The 23,369-nt window shown below is 39.4% G+C and overlaps 1 protein-coding gene across 1 annotated transcript in view; it reads right to left on the reverse strand.

The window, feature by feature from the left end:
• Positions 1-23,369, reverse strand: part of LOC125454874 (lutropin-choriogonadotropic hormone receptor-like) — a 153,638-nt gene that overhangs the window by 74,375 nt on the left and 55,894 nt on the right. Inside the window, exons 3-5 of the mRNA XM_059648852.1 lie at positions 15,221-15,384; positions 12,630-12,800; positions 4,185-4,256 (exon numbers count right to left, since the gene is read on the reverse strand). Of these exons, the coding sequence (XP_059504835.1) occupies positions 4,185-4,256; positions 12,630-12,800; positions 15,221-15,384 (407 nt within the window). The remainder of the gene's footprint in view (positions 1-4,184; positions 4,257-12,629; positions 12,801-15,220; positions 15,385-23,369) is intronic.

Here is a 23,369-nt window from a genome sequence, read left to right on the forward strand (position 1 = left end):
TTGTTCTTGTATCTCCAAACACTGTCCAAGAATATGGAGGGGTCCATAGGGGTCAAGGGGCCCAGAGAACAGCGGAATGATGTAGAAAAAAAGCATCATGATTTCCTCCAGGATATCAGATATTCACCAATTGATGTACTGATGTTCGGAACATACCAACTGTATATTCAGCAAATAGTACCCTTGACAGTAATGGAATATCTCTGTTTTTGGATTGCATTAGTTGCAGATCCTGCTACAGGCAGCTAATGGCAACTTGTACCATGTGGAAGCTGATTATCCTGGCAAGACCCATATGCAAGCTCCATGTGCTTCCCTCTGATCAGAGAAGATGCAATGAACTCTCCTTTCCTGGAATAAAGAACATCTGTCACTCCTTTGTGGATTAGTGGACAGCAAACTGGAAAACACTGGAGATGATGTCTTGTCCTGCTAGAAGGGCATCCATGTGAAAAAATTCATGGCCATGGTCATCATTATGTCTACAGAATGCACTGTCCTTGCCCTGCTCAGTTGCAGGTCTGGCTGCAAGAGTGACAGTGACAGTGATCTGTGAGTTTTTCATGGAAAACACAGATAATGTACACATTGCTCAAGATTTATGTGTGAGAGAACAGAAATGCTCCTGAAAGAAATCCTACTGAGAGTCTTTTCTAGCTCCTCTTCCTTTTGTGAGCAGTTTATTCTTTTTTGTGTTGTCTCTCCTCCATCTCTCAATCATGCTACACTGCAAGGGAGTTCCATTACTCGAAGTCAGTCATATGATCCAGAGGTCAAGATCATTTTTTTCTTGAGTGCTCTTTTGAGAATTTAAGGATGGTTTCCATTTTCAGAAACTTTTCTTTCTTACAAATTTATGAGGTGTTATAGTCATGTACTAACAATACTTCCTATACTGGTGCTGACTACTTGGACTCATGCAGAAGCAAAATTAAAATGATTAATCAATATCCTCAATCATTATCAACTTTCCATTGGACTTAAAGCCACAACACACAAGGAAAGCATTAATTTCCTGGGCACCACAGTGTTTAAATGGGCACAAGACAGCAGACCTAAGTTAATACCAATAGTCTTTTTCAAAATAACTGACACACAAAGTTCTGTACATAAAAAGCCATTACTCCAAAACCACCTTGGACAGACTGGTAAGGTCACAAATACTGTATTTCTATTGCACAAGCACAAAGCCAGAACATTTCAATCAGGAAGTAATTTTCTGCAACTTGTATCATAATCTTAGATGTAAATTTGACAATTATCACATACTTATAGGACTCATGGCAATTTGTGATGCAAATGGTATGTTAGCATTTGTGGCCACCAGTTGTGTGCAGTTTTGGTTTCCCTCAGGAAGGACATATGTGTCAAAGACAGAGTGCAGTGAAAGTTCACCAGACTGATTATTAGGATGCTAGGAATGTCCTATGATAATAAAATGAGGAGTCTGGGCCAGTATTCTTTGGGGTTTAGTAAAACGAGAGGTGATCTTATAGAAACCTGCAGCTTCCTTAAAGGAATAGACAGAGTGGATGGAAAGAAAGGGCATTTATCCTGGTTGTTTGGTGTAGAACTAGGAGTGATTGTCTTAAAATAAAAGTCTAGCCATTTAGGACTAAGAGGAGGAGGAATTACTTCACTCCAAGGGTGGTGAATCTTTGGTATTCACTACTTCAAAGGACTGCAGATGTAAAAAAGTAAGTTCAAGTATTACAAATACATCAGCAATCATGGTACAGTCATTGTGAAGTCAAATTCCTGCCTTGACATTGAGGATAACCTCCATTGTGTTGCATGGCGTCACCACCACACTAAACGAATCAGACATTGAACAGAGCTAGCAAATCCTATTAGGACACCTATGAAATGCAATGGCCCATCAACAGCGAATGTTATTCAACCATTACGTTAAATCTCTAACTTTACCATTATCATCAAGCTAAGAGTTCAATCCTATTTCAAGGAATAGTTTAGGAAGGTGTGCCAGGAGCTATACGATGTACCTAAAATGAGATGTCAAGCTGAAGATGATACAATGCAGGTCAATTTGCATGTCATTCAGCAGGAGAAGCCAAGTGATCCCACAACAAAAGAATCAGATGTAAACTCGGCAGTACTACAATGAATAGTATCAATTATTAAACAACCAGGAGGAAGAGGAAACTGCATATAATCTCCAACCTCAATGATAGGGAAAATCAATATATCAGTGAATAAGTAGAGGTTGAAGCATTTATGAGAATCTTCATCTAGAAGTGCCTAATGAACAAACCATCTCAAGTCTTTCATGACAACCAAAAGTAACACAGAGACAAGGCTTCAAGTTATTTGATCTACATGTTTTGAAGGAATAGCTGATGTCAAAGGATATGATAAAGACTATGGGCCCTGACATCATTTTGACAACAATCAGCCACAAACGTAGGCAAGATATTTCAGTACAGATATAACAATGGCATCTACCAAGTAATGTGGTAAATTTCTCAGGTATGTCCTATTTAGAAAAGATAGGACTTATTCAACCAGACCAGTTCAACCTATCAGTCAACTCTTGATCATCAACAAACTGAGGGAAGGTGTCATCAACAATGTGACCAAATGCAACTTGCTCAATAACAATCACTTAGCTCCTGAGCTCATTTAGGCTTTGAGCCGAACATAGACAAAACAACTGAACTCCAAAGGCAAGGTCAGAGCCACTTCCCATGACATCAAGGCAGCATTTGACTGAGTATAGCATCAAGCGGCCCTGGCAAAATTGGTTTCAATGAGAATCATGGTAAAACTCTTGTTGATTAGCATCGTACCTAGTACAATGGAAGATGGTTGTGCTTGTTGCTGGTTAATTCTCAGGCATGTGTCCTAGACCAACCTATCTTCAGCTACTTCCTTACATCATAAAGACACATGTGGGAACCCTTTGTGATGATTGCAAAATGTTCAACAACATTTGCAAATTTTCATATACTGAAGCACCTTGCGTTCATGTGCAGCAAGGCCTGGACAACATTCAGACTTAGGCTGTTAGCGTTAAGATTCATGCCATATAAGTATCAGACAATGACCATCTCCATTAAGAGCAAATCTGACCTTCACCCCTTGATGTTCAATAGCATTACCATTGGACTAGCCATTTAATACTGTGGCTGTAAAAGCAGGTTTTTGGCTCAGAATTCAGTATGACCTAACTTAGCTCCTATCTCCCCAGTTCAGTTTTGTATTAAATGATGAATCCTCGTTGTGAAGATCTGTTTTAAGCTGAGATAGCAGCAGCACAGCAAAGTGGAATCAGCATTAAACATATGTAGTAAGAAAGGGCAATTATGTGGAACTGGATATCAGTCAGATACAAAGGTTGGAGAGGGAATGGAAAATAAAGCTAGTTGTGACTATCATACATAGAAGCTAAAGCGGACTTCAGTTTATGTCACTGAGATGCAATATGTAGTTGAAGAAAAGGAAGGGTCAACAAAAACCCAGAGGTTATGGTGTTTGGGCAGAAATGAGGACTTTATTGGAAATACTCTAGCTAAGACTCACTAAGAGTGAAGCCAAATATACAATACAATACAATACAGCACAGGAACAGGCCCTTCGGCTCATCAAGACCACACTGATTCCAGTCCTTATTCAGACCCGCTACTTATTGCCCATACATGGTTTCTATCCCTCTGTTCGCCACACTCTCCCAGTCCTGTTCACGTGTCTATCAATACAGCCTTAAACATTGCTAATATGCTTGCTTCCACCGCCTCCACTGACAGTAGGTTCCAAGTACCCACCACACTCTGTGTGAAAAATTTTCCCAGCACCTCTCCCCTACACTTTCTCCATCTCACAATGGACCTGTGTCATCTTTTAATTACCCTTTCTACCCTGGGAAGAAACGTCTGATCATCCACCCTGTCTATGCCTCTCATAATTTTGTAGACCTCTATCAGGTCGTGCCCTAAGCCTCTGTATTTCCAGTGAAAACAATCTGAGTTTATCCAACCTCTCCTCATACCTAAAGCCCTCCAGGCCAGGCAACATCCTGGTAACACTTAATTCCGTAAAATATCTTTTTCCAATACGAAATTTAGATATTTGTAGAATACAAGTATTTTGTTCTGATTAAATTGAAATTATTTAAAACAAAAATGGAACACTTTCAGAATTAACAGTTCAACATTCACTAAACTTACATTCTTATGATATTGCTAAGGCCTTCAAAAGAATAACTTTGGATCTTTTTCAGTGGCAGATGAGTAAACCTCCTGGAGATAAAAAGAAAACATGAATGTCAGTTGACCAAACAAATAATTGAACAGTTTTTAGCTGTTTCAAAAAAATAGTTGCTTCTCTGAAATGATACAAAATACAAAATCTTTTAACAGAGAACTTGAAGATCTCAGCATATTATTTCAAAGCAGTAGTTACCTAATAGGGAGGGAAGACTTAACACAATGCCTCGTGTTTCACTGTTCGTGCTCCTGCTGCTTCCAATCTTCATTAATAATAAATGTGGATCACAGAGGCAAACCCATCAATTTTCCATGTTACTAAGATGGTTGCCAACACATGTCAAATACATAGGAACCTACAGGTTCTGAAGGACTAGATAAACCTGTGGATGATTAAAATAAGATGCAGGAGCAGAACCAGGCCATTTGACCCATCTAGTCTGCTCTGCCATTCAACAAGATCACAGCTTATATTGTTTTATTTAATTACTTATATTCATACTCCATTCCATTTGTCTTCATCTGCCGAACTAGCTTTTAGTGATTTATGCACAAGGACCCCAAAATTCCTTTGTGCTGCTGTTTTTGCCGGCTTTCACAATTTAAATAACATTCACCTCCTCTAAAATAATATGAAGAACTGAGGTTGCTGGAGATGTGAAACAAAAACAGAAATTGCTGCAGGAACACAGCAGGTCTGGCAGCTTCTGTGACAAGAAAACAGGATTAACATTTTGAGTCTTCATCAGAGCTCAAAGAGTCACTGGTCTTGAAATATTAATGCTTTTTTCTCCCTGAAGATTTTTTAATTGCAAAAAAATACTTAATTCATAAAAAACTTTATGTACATACACAGGTACTAAAGTGGTTCTGTACAGTCTTTGCAGATCAAGAGAAAAACAAACATTGGAATTTGACATTCCCTGCAGATGTAAAAAACAAAGGTATTTCCTATTCGCACAAGACACTATCTACATACACTGAGGCAAAGAGAGGGTCTGATGACTGAATGGACCCTCATTATATTTTGGCAGAAAGACCTTAAACAGTGGTCTTTCTCCACTACGCCATGGCGACAGCTGTTTTAGTGCATCCCTCAAAACATAGGCTGACACCTTGCTAGTGTGCAACATTCAGTCAACTGTTTGCCCTGGAAAACCAATACGTTTCAGGCAGACCAAACAGTGTTTTCACCGAGTGATGCCTTCCAAATGTAGTCAATGTTTGCTTGGTGCACATCCTGGGGAGTAGACCATGCAGCAATAATCTTTGATGTAGCGCCTCAAAAAATGCCTTCTGGAAATCAAAATACAGTACGTTTAAAAACTTCCCTTTATTCAAGCACATGATACTGTTTTAAAGAATTCGAATAAATTGGATAAACATTGTTTTCCATTCATAAAACCATGCTGACTCTTCCTGACAATCTTGAGCTTTTCTGAATGCCCACATGTAACTTCTTTAATGTTCAATTTTAACACCTTCCTCACAACAGATGTCAAGCTAATGGGCCTATAATTTCCTGTTTTCTCTTAACTTCCCTTCTTGAATAGAGGAATTATATTTGTTACTTTGCAGTCTGATGGAATTTTTCCAGTAACTAAGGAATTTTGGAAATTAAATGCATCTATTACCTTATTAACCACTTCATTTAAGTCCCTAGGATGAAGCCCATCTGGACCCAGAGACTTGTTAGCCAACAGTTCCATTAGCTTGCCTCATACTATGTCCCTAGTGATTCTAATTTTGTTAAGTTTCTTTCCCTTCCACCTTGTGAATTACAGCTGTTACTGGAATGTTTTTCGCATTTTCAATTGTGAAGACAAGAGCAAAGGTTTTGATCATTTCTTTCCACTATTTCCTTATTATCCACCATAAATAATCAATTCTCACTCTCTAGAGAATTAATATTCTTTTTCCTTTTTATAAACCATAAAATCTCTTGCTGACTGTATAAATTTTTGCTTCCTCTCATACTTTTCATCGTTCTCTGCCATCCTATATATTCTACCTAATCATCTGACTGGTCATTCATCTTTGTACAGTTATAATTTTTCCTTATGTTTAATGCCTTCCCTAATTTTTTAAACTTTACCATGGATGGTAGTCCTCCCCTTTAGAATTTTTTAATATCATGGGAATATACCAAAGTATACATTCTGAAGTATTCCCTCAAATGTCTGCCAATGTATCCAATGATTTACAACTTAGCTTCTTTTTTTTCAACTTATTCTTTGCTCGCTGGGTCAACATTTATTGCCCATCACCAGTTGCTCTTGAGAAGATGGTGTTGAGCTGCTTTTTTGAACATTCAGTCCATTGTGTGTAATTACACCAAAGTGCTGTTAGGAAGGGAGTTTCCAGGATTTTGACCCTGTGACATTGATGGATATATTTCAAAGTCAGGATGGTGAGTAGTTTGAAGGCGAACTTGGTGATGGTGGCGTACTCATGTATCTGCTGCCCTTGTCCTTCGAGATGGCAGTGATTGTGGGTTTGAAAGATGCACTTAAGGAGCATTGGTGAATTTTTGCTCTACATCATGAGGATGGTGTACACTGCTCCTACCATGTGAGCATGTATGCAAATTCATTTCCATTAGATTTGCTTTCATGCCCACACTGTCCTCTAATTTAAGTTTAAAACACTGGTTTCAGACTCAATTTTGAATCATTTTGTGGTCACTGTTATCTCAGGGTGCTTTTACTCTGAGGTCATTAATTAATCAATCTTGTTACAATTCACAAATATTATACGATAACAATTCTTGGATAACCTGCTCTCTGTTTGGTTCCAGAATGAACTGCTCTAAAAGCTATCTCAAAAGTATTCTATTCCATTCTTGGCTATAATTGCCAATCTGGTGATTCTAGTTTATATGTAGATTATACTTGCCCATGGTTATTACTATCCCTTTATCAGAGGCGCCTAATATTTCTTCTTGTCTGCTTTGTGCGATATCTTGGCAGCGTAAGAATGTGATAATAATCAGACTGTTTTTGTGATATTCATTGAGTAATAAATATTAGCCAGAACACTGGGAGAACCTCCCTACTCGTTTTAGAAATGGTGCCTTAGCATTTTTTACATCTACCCAAGAATGCAAACAGGGGCTTTATTTAAAATTCTGGGTAGCAAGCATATCCTCAGTACTAGTAGGAATGTCAGCCTAGATATTTGTACTCAAGTCACTGAATTGACTCAGCCTACAAATTTCTGATTAAAGCAAGAATCATTATCCACCAAACCATGGCTGACTCGAGCAAGCAGTTGGACAAGCAATAAGTGTTAAATAGGAAATCATAGCATTTCAGTATTCAATATTCAAGCAAGTGAAGGCATGACTGCCGACAAGGGAGCAATATAACATGGTAATGTTCAAGGGATCAGAACTGGAGGAATGTTGGTAGCTCCAATATGTAAGCCCTGCAGGTGATTAGACAGCTAGGAAGAAGTACGGTCATAGAGGACTTCAAAAAATAGAATTTTTAAAATTGGGGCAAAATAAATGAAAATTATTGCTGCAAGACAATTTACTATCTTAAAGATTACAAGCCAAAGTTAAGCATTCCCAACATTCATTTTGTGGATTTTAACTGTGTTGGCCAATCTGAGCAAAAATTTCAAATAAAGCCGAAGGGAAACCGGAGGGAGGGAGTGCTCGCTACAATCCTAGAAACACTAAAAGTATCATACATAAAGCTGCAATCACTTGGCTCTTTCACTCCTCCTTTCTTGGACTGAATGACATATTGCAGTATTCAATGGAGGGAACAGGAATGCCACTGCCAGGTGGACAACCCATGCCACATCTTTTTAAATATACTTCACAGCAGGTGGGCATTACTGGCTAGGACAATGTTTTATTACACCTCTGTAATTGTGCTGCAGAAAGTGGCTGTGAGCTGACTTCTTGAACTGCTGCAGTTATAAGTTCTACCTATGAACACACACAGTACTGTTAGGGAAGGAAGGCCTATCACATTAAGTGTAAATCAGGCATTTAAATGGACAAGGGTATTCCAAGAAGCACAACAAGGTCATTCACATCTGCTGAGAACTGCTGGCCAGACAGAAGCTGGCAGGTGTTCGCCACTTGACAGGGACATTGCTGCCAATGAACCCAGGCACAAGAGAGTGATGGCACATTGGGGAACACAAATGGGATTCACACTGATAGGGGTTAAAGCAGCAAGGGAAGGAGATTAGCTCTCAGCGGACCTTTTCCCCCTACTGAAGCCATGTCCTTTGATAAGGCATTATGCCTTTGAAAGATGTGCACTATTACACACAAGCCCTGAAGCCACCTGGCCCAAGAGCTTTTATTGCTTCCTGAATGTGTGAGTCTCCTGCCCATAGATGGTAGAAAGAGGCATGTAAATGGGTATTGGTTGCACATATGAGGACCTCATTTGATTGTGGGACAAGGAAACTGCTTATAGACCTCCCAAATATGGATTTATTGGGGACCTAGTTAGGAAGCCTTGGCTCACACATGGACAAATGAGCTGAATTTAAGAGGTGAGGTGAGATTGGTTGCCCTTAACATCATGGCTATATTTGATGGCATGTGGCATCTAGAAGCCCTAGCAAAACTGGAGTCAATAGAAATAAGGGGGAAAATTCTCTCTGGTTGGAGTCATACCTAACAAGTAGGAAGATGGTTGTGGTTGTTGGAGGTCAGTAATCTCTGCTCCAGGATATCTTTGCAGGCGTTTCTCAGGGTAGTGTCCCAGGCCCAACCAGCTTCATCAATGACTTTACCCCATCATAATGTTAAAAGTGGACATGTTTGTTGATCATCATACAATGTTCAACATCATTTGCTACTCATCAGATACTGAAGCTGTTCATATCTAAATGCAGCAAGATCTGGACAATATCCAGGCTTGGGCTGAAAAGTAGGAAATAACATTTGGACCATACAAACAATAGGCAATGATGACCTCTAATAAGAATCAATCTAACCATCACCCTATGACATTCAATGGTATTACCACCACTGAATCGCCCATTGTCTCACCATCATGGGGGTTACCATTGATGAAAAACTGAATGGGAATAGTCATATATATACAGTGGCTACAACTAGAGATCAGGGCTAGGAATACTTCAGCAAGTAACTCATCTCCTGGTTCTCCAAAGCTTGTCTATCATCTACAAGGCACAAATCAAGAGTCTGATGGAATATTCCTCACTTGCAGTTCCAACAACACTCAACAAGTTCAACACCATCAAGAACAAAGCAGCCTGCATGATTGATACCACATCCTCAAACATCTATTCATCCCACCACTAATGCTCAATAGTAGCAGCAGCATGTACCATGTCCAAAATGCAGTGCAGAATTTCAGCAAATGTCCTGAGACAGCACCTTCCAAACCTATCAACATTTCCACCTAAGACATGGGCAATAGATGCATAGGAAGACCACCACCTGCAAGAAGCCCCCAACCCGATGACCATCTTGACTTAGAAATATACTGTCACTCCTCCAGTATCATTGGGTCCAAATCCTGGAATTCCCTCCTCAAGGGAATTGGATCGGATCAAGATGGCATCACCATCTTCTAAAGGGCAACTGAGGATGGGCAATAAATGCTGACATGGCCAACTGATTTACCTCAAAGTCACAGGATATTGATGATTCAACTATAAAACCTCTATCAGCATTGTACTATACATTACAAACCACATTTGGAATTTGTAATGCAACAAGTTATTAATACTACTTTATAGAGGACATACTAAAATACTGGATTTAAGATGTTCTTTGCTGGTAGTATAAGAGTATCTAACTGTTTTACTACCAATTGTTATGGAAATAACATTGAAAGTAGTACAGTCATCTACTCATCACCACCTTCTCAAGGAGCATCCAAGGATGGCAAAAATGCCAGCCCAACCAACAACACCCACATCCATGATTTAATATTTTACAATGTTCGAAATATAGTTGCAAGCAGCAAATCAATGAACATGAGAAATAGAAGCAGGATAGGCCATTCAGCCCCTCATGTCATTCTAAAAGAGCATGGCTGATCTGTCTTAGGCCTAATTCCTTGTAAGATTTTAGATTTAGATTTAGATTTTACTTATATTCATGTTTGTTCCTCAAAGCCTTCGACTTTTCAATATTTCAATATCTATCTACGTCCCCTTTAAATGATCGAACCCCCACAACTCTGTAGAAGACAGAATTCCAGACATTCACTATCCTCTGAGGGAAGAAATTCATTCACATCACAGTTTCAAATGAGTGCCCTCTTATTTTGTAATGATGCCCCAAATTTGAGATTCTCCTACTAGTGGAAACATAGTCAGTCAACACTTACGCTGTGAAGACCCCCACCCCCCCAACTTCACAGTCTTGTTTGTTTCAATAAAGCAGCCGTTGCCTTCAGAATTTTGAGAAGGAAGAAACTGGATAAGCTACAATGCCCGATTTATGTAGCAGCAACAGTATATCCCTTATCATACCTGAAACCTGTAATCCATCACCAATAGTGATTGCCTTAAACACCTGCATATCCAGACTAATGTAGGAGGTGCAGAAGCTCATGCCAGCTTAAAGCCTCCAAAACAATCTTTAAAATAACAGGCAGGAAGTCCAAAGTCCACCAAGATACAAATTGTTGGCATAACCATTAAAAGCAGTAACATTTTCCAGGACCACAATTTCTCGACTAATCATTAGATCACAAATTCAATATTTTGCATTAAACACTTCTTAAAAAATTTATTGAGGTTGAAGGATGTCATTGCTGTGGAATGAAATTGCTCTTTTTATTTCATGCTGTCAATGTTATCATTAAATTCAGTTTTAAACCAGTTAAATGTAGCAAACAGTTTGCTCTATTTCACCCTGTTCTTCAACACTAACTCGGAAGTGTCTTGTCCTGTATTAGTGTAACATGATTTTCATTTCCAGGCCAGCTACTTTGGGCCTTTCTGAAGTAGACTGTGACAACTCAAGGACAATATTGCCCTGAGAGTTCATGCCTATTGGGAGGATGATGGCTAACTGCCCAAACTAATTTCTTTAAAGTATTTCTCATGTATAGAAGACACACAACTCCTCAGAGAGAGACAGCTCAGTCTTGAACTTTCTGGATTATCCCGCAGCCACAAAAAAAATCACGTGTTCAATTACTAAACAACTTTGATGATTCTTCAGCTTATTACTGCAAAGTATTTCCTTAGGTGAAGGGAACAGGACATGCTAGCCTTAACAACCATTTATCATCATATAACAAAAACAAAATTCTCACAATAACATGAAGTTTGAGGAGCAAGTAATGGTGGCTAAGGACAGCAATCATTATTTGAAGTGGCAGTCAAGAAACCTAGCGGCTGGGCAAGCACATTTTAAGAAAACAGAATGTATCTATAAGTTCTATATGAGTGATTATGAAATGAACACAATGGAAAAAGAATTAATGGAAAACATACTCAAAAAATCAAAAAGTCAGTCAATAATAGTCATTGAGCGAATACTTTGGAACACTGAGTTATTTTGCAATTTCTAACAGGTACAGAAGCTAAAATGTTCTACTACTCATTAACAGTAAAGATCACTATATCATTTTCTAAATTACAAAGATAATCTTTTAAAAATGATCATTTTCATCTTGTCCTAGTAATTTGAAAAAGTAACAATTTTGTGAAGGACCATGTTGAAATGATATATTGTGCAACACAATTCGTGGAGATTCAACTGACCAGATAGATTGCAATGGATTTTCCAAATCCTGCATATTCTTATGGTACAATGATATCCTGAAATTTATAGAAAGTTTTCTATTACTTCATTACTGAAGACAAAAAAAAACAAAAAAAAAAGTCATAGTGGTAACCAATAATTTCAAGTTTTCTTTTTGTTTTCTAGGTAATGGATGTTAACACTGAAATGAAAATTGTTCCATTTTAGGCATTTAGCATCAGCATTAAACACTCCCACATCAGGTAAAGGACTGGACCAGATATAGACCAAAACTCACTTAATTCTGCCCTACAGCATGGGTCACTATCAATCTCAGGTGTGTCCTCTTTTCCAATTAGTCCAACACCTTTTCTGCATTTGTCTGGACCCAAGCCATGCTGTGGGCATTGAGGTATGGCTGCTAATTCATGCTGATTTAGGAACTGTTTTATACTGTGGATTAATGCCAAGTAAAAACTACTGTGAAACTGCCTAACCTCAATTCACACAGCTTGCTGAAATGCAGACATTTAGCCATGCCCAGTTTTCCTACATCAGTCAAATGGTCAATTATCATGATCTCTCACTAAAATTTAAGCTTGTAACCAGAGGGCTTGCAACATTACAAATCTAGAAATTGTACACAAATGTTGCTCTTAAAAAGGGGGATGCTGCCTTGTGACAAGTCAGCGGAAAAAAATTACCGGTCAAAACAAATTTGTTGCACAAAACCTAGGATGTCAGTGAATACTGACAAATGCCACATGGAAGTTGCTGCTGCCAGAAGTTCAAGAAAGGAAAGTTTGTCTCTTTGAGTCTCAAGGGTGTACTTGGAACTCAGCAAAAGTGTGCACTCTACTTCGGAGAAACTGAGCCTATAAAATAGAACATAGAACAATACAGCGCAGAACAGGTCCTTTGGCCCTCGATGTTGGGCCGACCTGTGAACTAATATAAGCCCCTCCCCCTACACTATACCGTCAACTATAACTTCAAGCTATTTCCTGGCTCAGTCCTATGTCTTCAATTAATGCTATATCCAAAATCCTAAAGGACAAGAAAACAAAACCAAGGAAAAGAATGAATAATCAAAGGAATTCTGCCAAGGGCTTTCTGTGGACCAAATAGCAGAGAGACATTTCTCAACTGATAACACCCGAACTGAGATCTACTGTTAAATGACCTCATAGATACTATATTTTTTTCAAAGCTTCACATGCACATCCATAAAACAGCAAGGCATATATTCTCATTTGCAAATGAAAATTAATATAATGCTAATATTTTGATTAGGCCCACAGTGCATGCACACAATAAAGTCTTCTGCCAGAGATGTTACCCTCATTACAGATGATACAGTGATTTCAGATGAGTCCACAAAAGCACTTATGCACAGCACCTTATTGATACTGAGCACCTCAAATTGAGTCTTCATCAACTTGTGATTGTGCTATTAGTCACCCAGACTCTTGCTTTAAAAATATAGTAATTGGGCTGGTTTGTTTTTACTGAGATGGGCTCAGGTCAGGAAATTATTGGGAATAGAGGTCTACAGCCAAAACAAAAACCCTTCAGCCCATTGAGCCTGTATCAAAAAAAACAACCTAACTATTCTAATGCTATTTTTCAACCTTAGCTCTGTGTGACTTGACATCGTACGTGTACATCTAAATACTTCTTAAATGTTATGAGGGTTTCTGCCTCTACCATCATCACAGTCAGTGAGTTCCAGATTCCCACCACCCTTTGAATGAAAAGAATTTTCCCCACAGCCCTTCTAAAACCCCAGGCCCTTATCTTAAATCTATGTCCCTGGTCATTGATCCATCCACCAAGAAGATAGATTTCTTCCCATCAACCTTGTCTATGTCCCTCATGACTTTATATATCTCAATCATGGTCCCTCTCAATCTTCTCGGCTCCAAGGAAAATAACTCCAGTCTATCCAATCTCTCTTCATAACTAAAACTCTACAGACCAGGTAACATCCTCGTAAATCTCCTATGCACTCTCTCCAGTGCAATCACATCCCTTGTTCTGACCCCGGAAGAAAATTATTGATAGCCACTGGGTCAAAACTGAGGCATGTTATTTAAACATTAGTTTTGTGTAATTTTTTCCTAGTAGTATTAAAATCAATTTGGCCCTTTGAGCCTAGCTGGAGAATAAATTGTTTGGTTATCAGTTTCTGCTGATACAGGTTCCATTGGTTTTCTTATGAATGTTTGGCTGAGTTCCAAAACTCACGTGTCTTCACTTAGCGGGGTATGTTAGACTAACTGATTTAGGGTGTCTATGTCACTGGATTGACATCATTATAAGGTTATAACAAGCTATTCTTCTTCTGACAATGTTTATATATTCATTTGAACAAGATAAAGAGGCATAAAATGAGTAAATTTTTTCGTTACTAATACAATCATGGTTCTGTCTGATTGACAAATGTCAGGTTGGAGGAACATTTTTACTCAAAGCAGATCCTGTTTCACTTCCCTCAGCATTTCAACATTTGCCATTGTTAATATATTGCTCATTGGTTCTGTGTATTGTATACCCTGGATGAATGGGTATGGAGATGGCATGGAGAGCATGACGATGGCACAGTGGCGATAAAGGTCATAGATCATGGATAAAAACATAAAGGGGGCATGGAATAAATACATAAGACCATTGAAACCAAGCTTTCAATAGGTTCCTGATTCCATAGCATGATTCACAACTCATGAGAAGGGGTGTCTCCCACATTTCTTTGAGAACCCGACTCCAGGAAAATCCCAAAGGTGGTGGGTATGTGGGTCTCAGAAGTAAACCCTGCAATGGATATGATCAGGTTTGAAGTGCAATATAGGGTGGCTCTCATTATTTGCACAATTGTCCTGTGTTGGTGAAAACCACTAGTACGAGAAATGGATAGAATCCTTAAAATAGGATTCCATCACCATTTTCAAATAGCTCCAGAGTGAGCCTCATTCCACCAAAATAAGAACTATTACATCTGCCTTCTTTTACCTTGCCCATTACCTGAATGTGAATTGAATACATTTCTGTACAATACTGCATTGTTACTTACTTAAGACGTACACACAGATTAGTCCCACCTAATCTATGAAGTTCAGTGGGTTACATACAGAGGTCCAGAAGAACTTATAAATGCCATTGATATTTCTGTGATTAATATATTATCTGGCAATAACAGATCATTGTGAAAACCCCTCTTTTATGCATCCAATTTTCCACATGGAAAGAGAAGAAGATGTCTACTCTGATGAACAATGCATGACTGCCACTGACATACTTGATGAAGATGTGCACTGTAAACTGTTGGTTGTTGATCATTTGTCTTGTGGGAGTTTGGAATGAGTTTGAGCCACCAAAGGTCATGGCTGTGGTGACCTTGACTGCTACGATCATTGCTTCACACAAGTCAGCTTCCAACAAGCCACATAGCTCTGTTGCTGCCTTTTTAGTGAAATAGCATCCAAATAAGACAAATTTGTTTACATTCCTGCACTAATGTTTCTGATCCTTGTGATTCAAAAGCGTCGTAAAGGCAAGTAAGGGCATTTCAACTTTGTTACAGTCAAGCATGCTTCATCATCTTGGCAGTATCATGGAAAGTGAAATGCAGTTAACATTTTAAGACAGATATGACTCTTTGGAGATTCTGCCAGACTTGTTGAGTATTGTCAGCACTTCCTGATTTTATTTCAGATTTCCAATAATAATTTGCTTTTAATATGCCTCATCATCATTTTGCTTCTCTAAAATGAGGGAAACACATCAATATCTAGCATAAAGCAAGAAAATATCAGAAAAGCATTTTCAAAAATAATCAAAACTTCAATTCCTTCTGCACATTCACCTCACTGTGAAACAGCTTATTAATTTGTGTTTGGGCTTGTCTCAGTGCAACTTTGGAAGATCTTAGCAATTCTGAGAAATCAACAGTTCGTCCCCACTTTTCAAATCTACCATGGGTTAACGTGGCATCTTTATACAGCATCTTATAACAACCCAAGAGGCTTCACAGATGTGTAATTCACCAAAAATTGATACAGTCAATAAATGATATATTGGGAGCATGAGAATAAGTTGATCAAAGACGCCAGTTATAAAGAGGGTCTTAAAGGAGGAAAAAGGCCTGAAGCACATCTCATTCTTCTTAACTCCAATACATACACACTCAATCTGTCCAATCTTTCCTCATAAGATTACCACCTCATCTTAGGAGTCAGTCAGTTGAATTTTTTCTAAGACAACCAAAGTTGTACACAGTACACTACATGTAGTCTCACCAGTGCCACTGCACAATTGCAGCAAAACATTTCTACCTTAATATATATTCCCCTTGTAATAATTGCTATAAACTGTCCATAAAATAGTGTGCAAGGGAGAGAACTGAGACATCAGCCCATAAAATGTCCGGAGCAGTGAGAAGTTTTTTTTAATCTCCCTACCCTCAGTATGTACTTCTCTGTTAGTTTATCAGTGATGTACCTCAACAAAATATTTGTCTTTCACACTTGCACTGCTGTAATCTATCCAAAATTGCATCAAGATAAGAACAGGTAAAATTGATAAGTTGCTTCATTTTACTGGAAGGTGAATGTGCAGATTGGTAATTATGATTGCACCCATTTAATTCAGATGGTACAACTTTATCTTTATTTTGCATTAATCAACAAACAGCACCATGGGTGGAATCTTGCGGAGATAATAGGGATCCTGGTAGTCTGAAGATTAGCCAGCAAAAGCCCATGTCATTCTTTTTTGAGAAGGTGGCCACATTTTGTGCCACTCAGGCACTTGACAGGCCAGTGGCAGTGCTACCCCAGGATCAATGACAACCAGAGAGAAAACTTGCTGACTAAAAACCATCGGCTAATCAGTGTTGCCTCCAGCTGTTACTCCACCCTCCACTGTGGCCTCACATTAAAGAAGAAACTAGACCTTGGTAGGTGAAAGCAGAATTGTGGTTACAGGGGTAGGGTTTGGCAGCAAAGATCAGGGGGCTGACTCTCAGCAGGACCTCTTTGCTGCTGTTGAATCCCCCTGCCCCGAGTACCGCTGAGTGTCTTTGAACAATGTTCTTACCCCACTCCCACCCCCAGAAGGTGTCATCAAACATGCATTGTTATACTTGTCATACTTCATGCATTGTGAAACCCTAACTGCTGCAGCATTAGTATCAGTAGGATGAGACCATGGGTTGGTATTAATTGTACACTCAAGCATGGCAGAAAGGCTCCCACTGCCTTCATTCAAGCAGTGCTGGGAACCCACTCCAACAAAGTGTGGAGAACAGAAAATTCTGCCCTTTGATTCTAATTATGTATTCATTCATGGGGAAACTTATTGGACTTTAAGATAACTTCTTGTTGTTGCCATTTTCATCATTTCTGATCTTGTAGTCTTGGCAAAAGCATTTATCTAAACTCCTTAATATCTTTACCTGTTCTGATAAAGCTTTCTTTATCAACCTGTCTCCCAGTCATGACCTTAAACATGTCCATTCATAAGCAAACAAGTGATCAGACCCCCGTATACAATGGAGGTGGCAGATTTTCAACAAATGACACAATTGAACAAATTGCTTTTTCATAATCTGCAAAGAGCTATAAACTTCAATCATTGTCATCCTAATGATTTAGTTTCCCAGCCGTTTATCTACTTTTTAAAATGTTATTGATGTAATATGTATTAATAGCATTGAAGTCACTTTCAAATCCTTTCTGGACAATGACGCCTGAAAATTTCAACCTGTGACCAGGTCATTTAAATGCACCACCGTACAGATTCCAGTGCAACTGAAGCATCCATCTGAGTGAAAAAGAGTCTCACTATCACATCCAGCCAGATTAGCAGGCACATGGGAATTTGCAGGCTGACTACTGTTTGACCTGAACCTTTGTTTTTATGCTAACTTCAGCAATACACTGGATATTTGTGAAGAACGTCCTTCTGTCTGGTCAGTTTATTTTGATGAGAGTAATCAATCAATTTGATCACTTTTATCTCATGATTTATAATATTTCTTTATAAATTAGATATTTATGACTGATTCATACCCAACTTAGACACTTAATATTCACTCCTGCAGCTTAGGTTCAATTCACATTGATCTGATGGAATAACATCATCATAATTTCTTTCCAAGGAACATGCATAAAATGTGTTTGGTTAGCTCTCTGACGAAGGGTCTAGGCCCGAAACATCAGCTTTTGTGCTCTTGAGATGCTGCTGGGACTGCTGTGTTCATCCAGCCTCACATTTTATTATTTTGGTTAGCTTTAGTTGACTTTTGATAGCAGAGTGGAGTTCAACTCAAAGTTGCTTCTAATTCAACACAAATAGGTAAGAAAAATATCAATTTTGGAAACTACTTTCTTTATCAAGAACTGACTTTGTAATGTTCAATGTAATGGAAGTGTTATTTAAGAAAATTTGGATGCTGCTGCTATAGGTTCATTTGCAAGCATAACTCAAATGCTGAGGGGTCTTGTGGAATTGCTTTTGTAGTGTCCATATCTCTAAAATAGGGGGCCCAGATTTAAGTCCCACCTGCTCCAGCGCATGATATAACATCTCGGAACAGGTTGATTAGAAAATACCTAACACAAAATGCTCAGTTAGAGAGAACAATCTCACCCATTGATTGCTTTGAGCCCTAACAGTACAGAATGAGATATTTGACTGTCACAGCATAGCTTCTTGGTTCATATTTCAATGCCAAGACATTAAAGTTACCAAAAATTATTAATATTTTTGCCAGAGATGAGCAAAATTAGAGCTAAGAGTGAGCCAATGCAACTATTTTTTATTTCTTCCTCAAGAAAAATCTTAACTTGAAATTTTTAATTACTGGTGGGCATGATAATACACTGATTGCAATTCATGGCCATCAAAGTTTGCTTCCATGGGTGAATTTGTAAATGTTAATATGATTACAATTCAAATACTACTGCAATATTATAAAGGTAAACTCAAAAGTATTCATAAATTGGTGCGTTCCTTATTTCCTCATATATAATTCCAACATGAAAATGAAAATAGGAGAGCTGACAGCAACAACAGAATTTTATTTAGGTACAGTCTGCAACTTCACGGCCCAACATACCTCACACCCTGATATTACCACCAACTCTGCTTCAAAGAAGGCTGCAGGAGGACACGTCAGGAACAGCACCTGGCTTACTTAAATGTTAGAAGTTAACCTACTGAAGCTCTAGCACAGGATTTACTTGTGTGCAAAAGTGCAAAGCAGCATGAGATAGACTGAGTTAAGTGACCGTACAATGGATCAGATCAAAAATTTGCAGTACTGTTGTGAATCCAGTTATGAGTGGTGATGCAAAATTAAACAACTAAGGGGAGAAGGAGGCTCCACAAATGCCCATACTTCCAAAAGCACATCAATGCAAAAGACAAGACTGAAGTACTTGAAACCATCTACAGGCAGAGGTGCCAAATGAATGATCCATCGATGTCTCTTCCTTTGTTCCACAATAAAACAGATAGCAGTTTATAGACAAATCATACTCTCAACATGATATCAAGAAACAGCCGAAGAATCTGGATACTGCAAAAGCGATGAGCCCTGAAAACATTCTGGCAGTAGTTCTAAAGACATGTGCTCCAGAACTAGTTTTTCCTTGAGCCAAGCTGTTCCTGTACAGCTACAGCAAATTGAAACATTGTTGAGGTAGGTCTTCTCTAGAAAAAAGGAGAAAACTAAGCAGGTCAATTACTGTCCTATCAGTCTACTCTTGATCATGAGCAAAAGTGATGGAAAGGTTTGATTTGATTTGATTTATTGTAGTCCCATACAACCAGTCCATGCCAAACATAATGCCGAAGTAAACTAGTCCCATCTGCCTGCTCCTGGCCCACATCCTTCCAAACCTTTCCTTTCGTGTTCTTATCTAAGTGTCTTTTAAGACCATAAGACATAGGAGTGGAAGTAAGGCCACTCGGCCCATCAAGTTCACTCCGCCATTTAAATCATGGCTGATGGGCATTTCAACTCCACTTCCCTGCACTCTCCCCGTAGCCCTTGATTCCTTGTGAGATCAGAAATTTGTCGATCCCTGCCTTGAAGGCATCTAATGTCCCAGGCTCCACTGCACTCCATGGCAATGAATTCCACAAGCCCACCACTCTCCGGCTGAAGAAATGTCATCTCATTTCAGTTTTAAATTTACCCCCTCTAATTTTAAGGCTGTGCCTACGGGTCCTTATCTCCCCGCCTAACGGAAACAACTTCCTAGCATCCACCCCTTCTAAGCCAAACATTATCTTGTAAGTTTCTATTAGATCTCCTTCAACCTTCTAAACTCTAATGAGTACAATCCCAGGATCCTCAGCCATTCATATACGTTAAACCTACCATTCCAGGGATCATCCGTGTGAATCTCCGCTGGACACGCTCCAGGGTTAGTATGTCCTTCCTGAGGTGTGGGGCCCAAAATTGGACACAGTATTCTAAATGGAGCCTAACTAGAGCTTTATAAAGCCTCAGAAGCACATCGCTGCTTTTATATTCCAACCCTCTTGAGATAAACGACAACATTACATTTGCTTTCTTAATCACGGACTCTACCTACAAGTTAACTTTTAGAGAATTCTGGACCAACACTCCCAGATCCCTTTGTATTTCTGCTTTATGAATTTTCTCACCATTTAGAAAATAGTCCATACCTGTATTCTTTTTTCCAAAGTGCAAAACCTCACATTTACTCACATTGAATTTCATCAGCCATTTCTTGGATCACTCTCCTAAACTGTCCAAATCTTTCTGCAGCTTCCCCACCTCCTCAGTACTACCTGCCTGTCCACCTATCTTCGTATCATCGGAAAACTTCGCCAGAATGCCCCCAGTCCTTCATCCAGATCATTAATATACAAGGTGAACAGCTGCAGCCCCAACACTGAACCCTGCGGGACACCACTCATCACCAGTTGCCATTCCAAAAAAGAGCCTTTTATCCCAACTCTCTGCCTTCTGTCAGACAGCCAATCCTCAATCCAAGCCAGTAGCTCACCTCGAACACCATGGGCCCTCCATCTTGCTCAGCAGCCTCCCGTGATGCACCGTATCAAAGGCCTTTTGGAAGTTTAGATAGATAACATCTACTGGGTTTCCCTGGTCTAACATACCTGTTACCTCTTCAAAGAATTCTAACAGGTTTGTCAGGCATGACCTCTCCTTTCTAAATCCATGCTGACTTGTTCTAATCTGACCCTGCACTTCCAGGAATTTAGAAATCTCATCCTTGACAATGGATTCAAGAATTTTACCAATTACTGAGGTTAGGCTAATCAGCCTATAATTTTCCATCTTTTGCCTTGATTCTTTCTTAAACAAGGGAGTTACAACAGCAATTTTCCAATCATCTGGGACTCTCCCTGACTCCGGTGACTTTTGAAAGATCATAACCAAAGCCTCTGCTACTTCCTCAGCCACCTCCCTCAGAACTCTAGGATGTAGCCCATCGGCGCCAGGAAATCTATCAATTTTTAGACCTTTTAGCTTTACTAGCACTTTCTCTTTTGTAATGCCTACCATACTCAACTCTGCCCCCTGACTCTCCCTAATTATTGGCATACTACTCATGTCTTCCACTGTGAAGACTGACGCAAAGTACTGATTAAGTTCTTCAGCTATTTCCTTATCTCCCATCACTAGCCTTCCAGCATCAATTTGGAGCAGCCCGATTTCTACTTTTGCCTCTTGTTTGTTTCTTATGTATTGAAAGAAGCTTTTACTATCATTTCTAATATTACTAGCTAGCATACCTTCATATTTGATCCTCTCCTTCCTTATTGCTCTCTTTGTTATCCTCTGTTTGTTTTTGTAGCCTTCCCAATCTTCTGATTTCCCAGTGCTCTTGGCCACTTTATAGGCTGTCTCTTTTTCTTTGATATATTTCCTGACTTCCTTTGTCAGTCATGGCTGTCTAATCCCACCCTGGATAATCTTTCTTTTCTTTGCGGTGAACCTCTGTACTGTGTCCTCAATTACATCCAGAAACACCTGCCATTGTTGCTCTACTGCCTTCCCGCTAGGCTCTGCTTCCAGTCAATTCCTCTCTCATGCCCCTGTAATTACCTTTATTTAACTGTAACACCATTACATCCGGTTTTGCCTTCTCTCTTTCAAACTGCAGACTGAACTCTACCATATTATGATCGCTGCCTCCTAAGTGTTCCCTTACTTTAAGGTCTTTTATAAAGTCTGGCTCATTACATAGCACTAAGTCCAGAATAGCCTGCTCCCTTGTGGCCTCCATCACAAGCTGTTCCAAAAAGTCATCCTGCAAACATTCCATGAATTCCCTTTCTTGGATCCACCAGCAACATTATTCACCCAGTTCACTTGCATATTGAAGTCCCCCATGATCACCGTGTCCTTGCCTTTCTGACATGCCCTATCCATTTCTCGATGCATCTTGCGCCCCTGATCCTGATCACTGTTAGAAGGTCTGTACATAACTCCCATTATAGTTTTTTTGCCTTTGTGGTTCCTCAACTCCACCCACACAGACTCCACATCCTCTGACCCTATGTCATTCAGTGCCGAGGATTTAATTTCATTCTTAACTAACGAGGCAACCCCACCCCCTCTGCCCACGTCCCTGTCTTTTCGATATGTTGTGAATCCTTGGATGTTTAACTGCCAGTCCTGAACTTCCTGCAACCATGTCTCTGTGATGCCTACCACATCATAATCATTCAAGAGGATTTGTTATAACTGTGCACACATCCATCTTGGAGAACTGTCTATGGTATTATCCTCCTTATTTAAAAATGTGTCTAAAAAAGTTTCATGTTCTTGGGCCATTGGAATCTCTTCTGGGGCAGGATTGATCTGGACAAAAGGGGCAGGTTGCATCTAAACTGGAGGTGAACAAAAATCCTCACAGGGAGCTTCACTAGCGCTACTCAGGAGGACTGAAACTAGAGTGGCAGAGGGCTGGGAACCCCTGCAACAGGTCAGCAAGTGAAGGGATTGAGGGAAAGGTAGATGTTAGGATCAGTAAATCAGAAAGAAAGGAAAGGCATAAATGAACATGATGGTACTAATGGGATGAAGTATGTTTATTTCAATGCAAAGAGTATTAAAGGTAACGCAGATGAGCTTAGGGCCTGGATCAGTACATGAGACTAAGATGTTGTGGCCATTACAAACTTGATTGAAAGAGCGACAGGACTGGCTGCTCAACATTTTAGGGTTTCATTGTTTTCGACAAGATAGAGAGGAAGGTAAAAGAGGTGGAGGAGTTGCATTACTAATCAGGGAGAATATTACATCTGACCTGACAGAGGATATACTGGAGGATTCTTCCACTGAGGCAATATGGGTACAGCTTAAAAAATAAGATGGGTGCAATCACTCTGTTTGGCTTATACTATAGGCCTCCAACAGCCACCATTTATTGAGGAAC

Source organism: Stegostoma tigrinum, chromosome 9 (genome assembly GCF_030684315.1).
Source record: "Stegostoma tigrinum isolate sSteTig4 chromosome 9, sSteTig4.hap1, whole genome shotgun sequence".
NCBI lineage: Eukaryota > Metazoa > Chordata > Chondrichthyes > Orectolobiformes > Stegostomatidae > Stegostoma > Stegostoma tigrinum.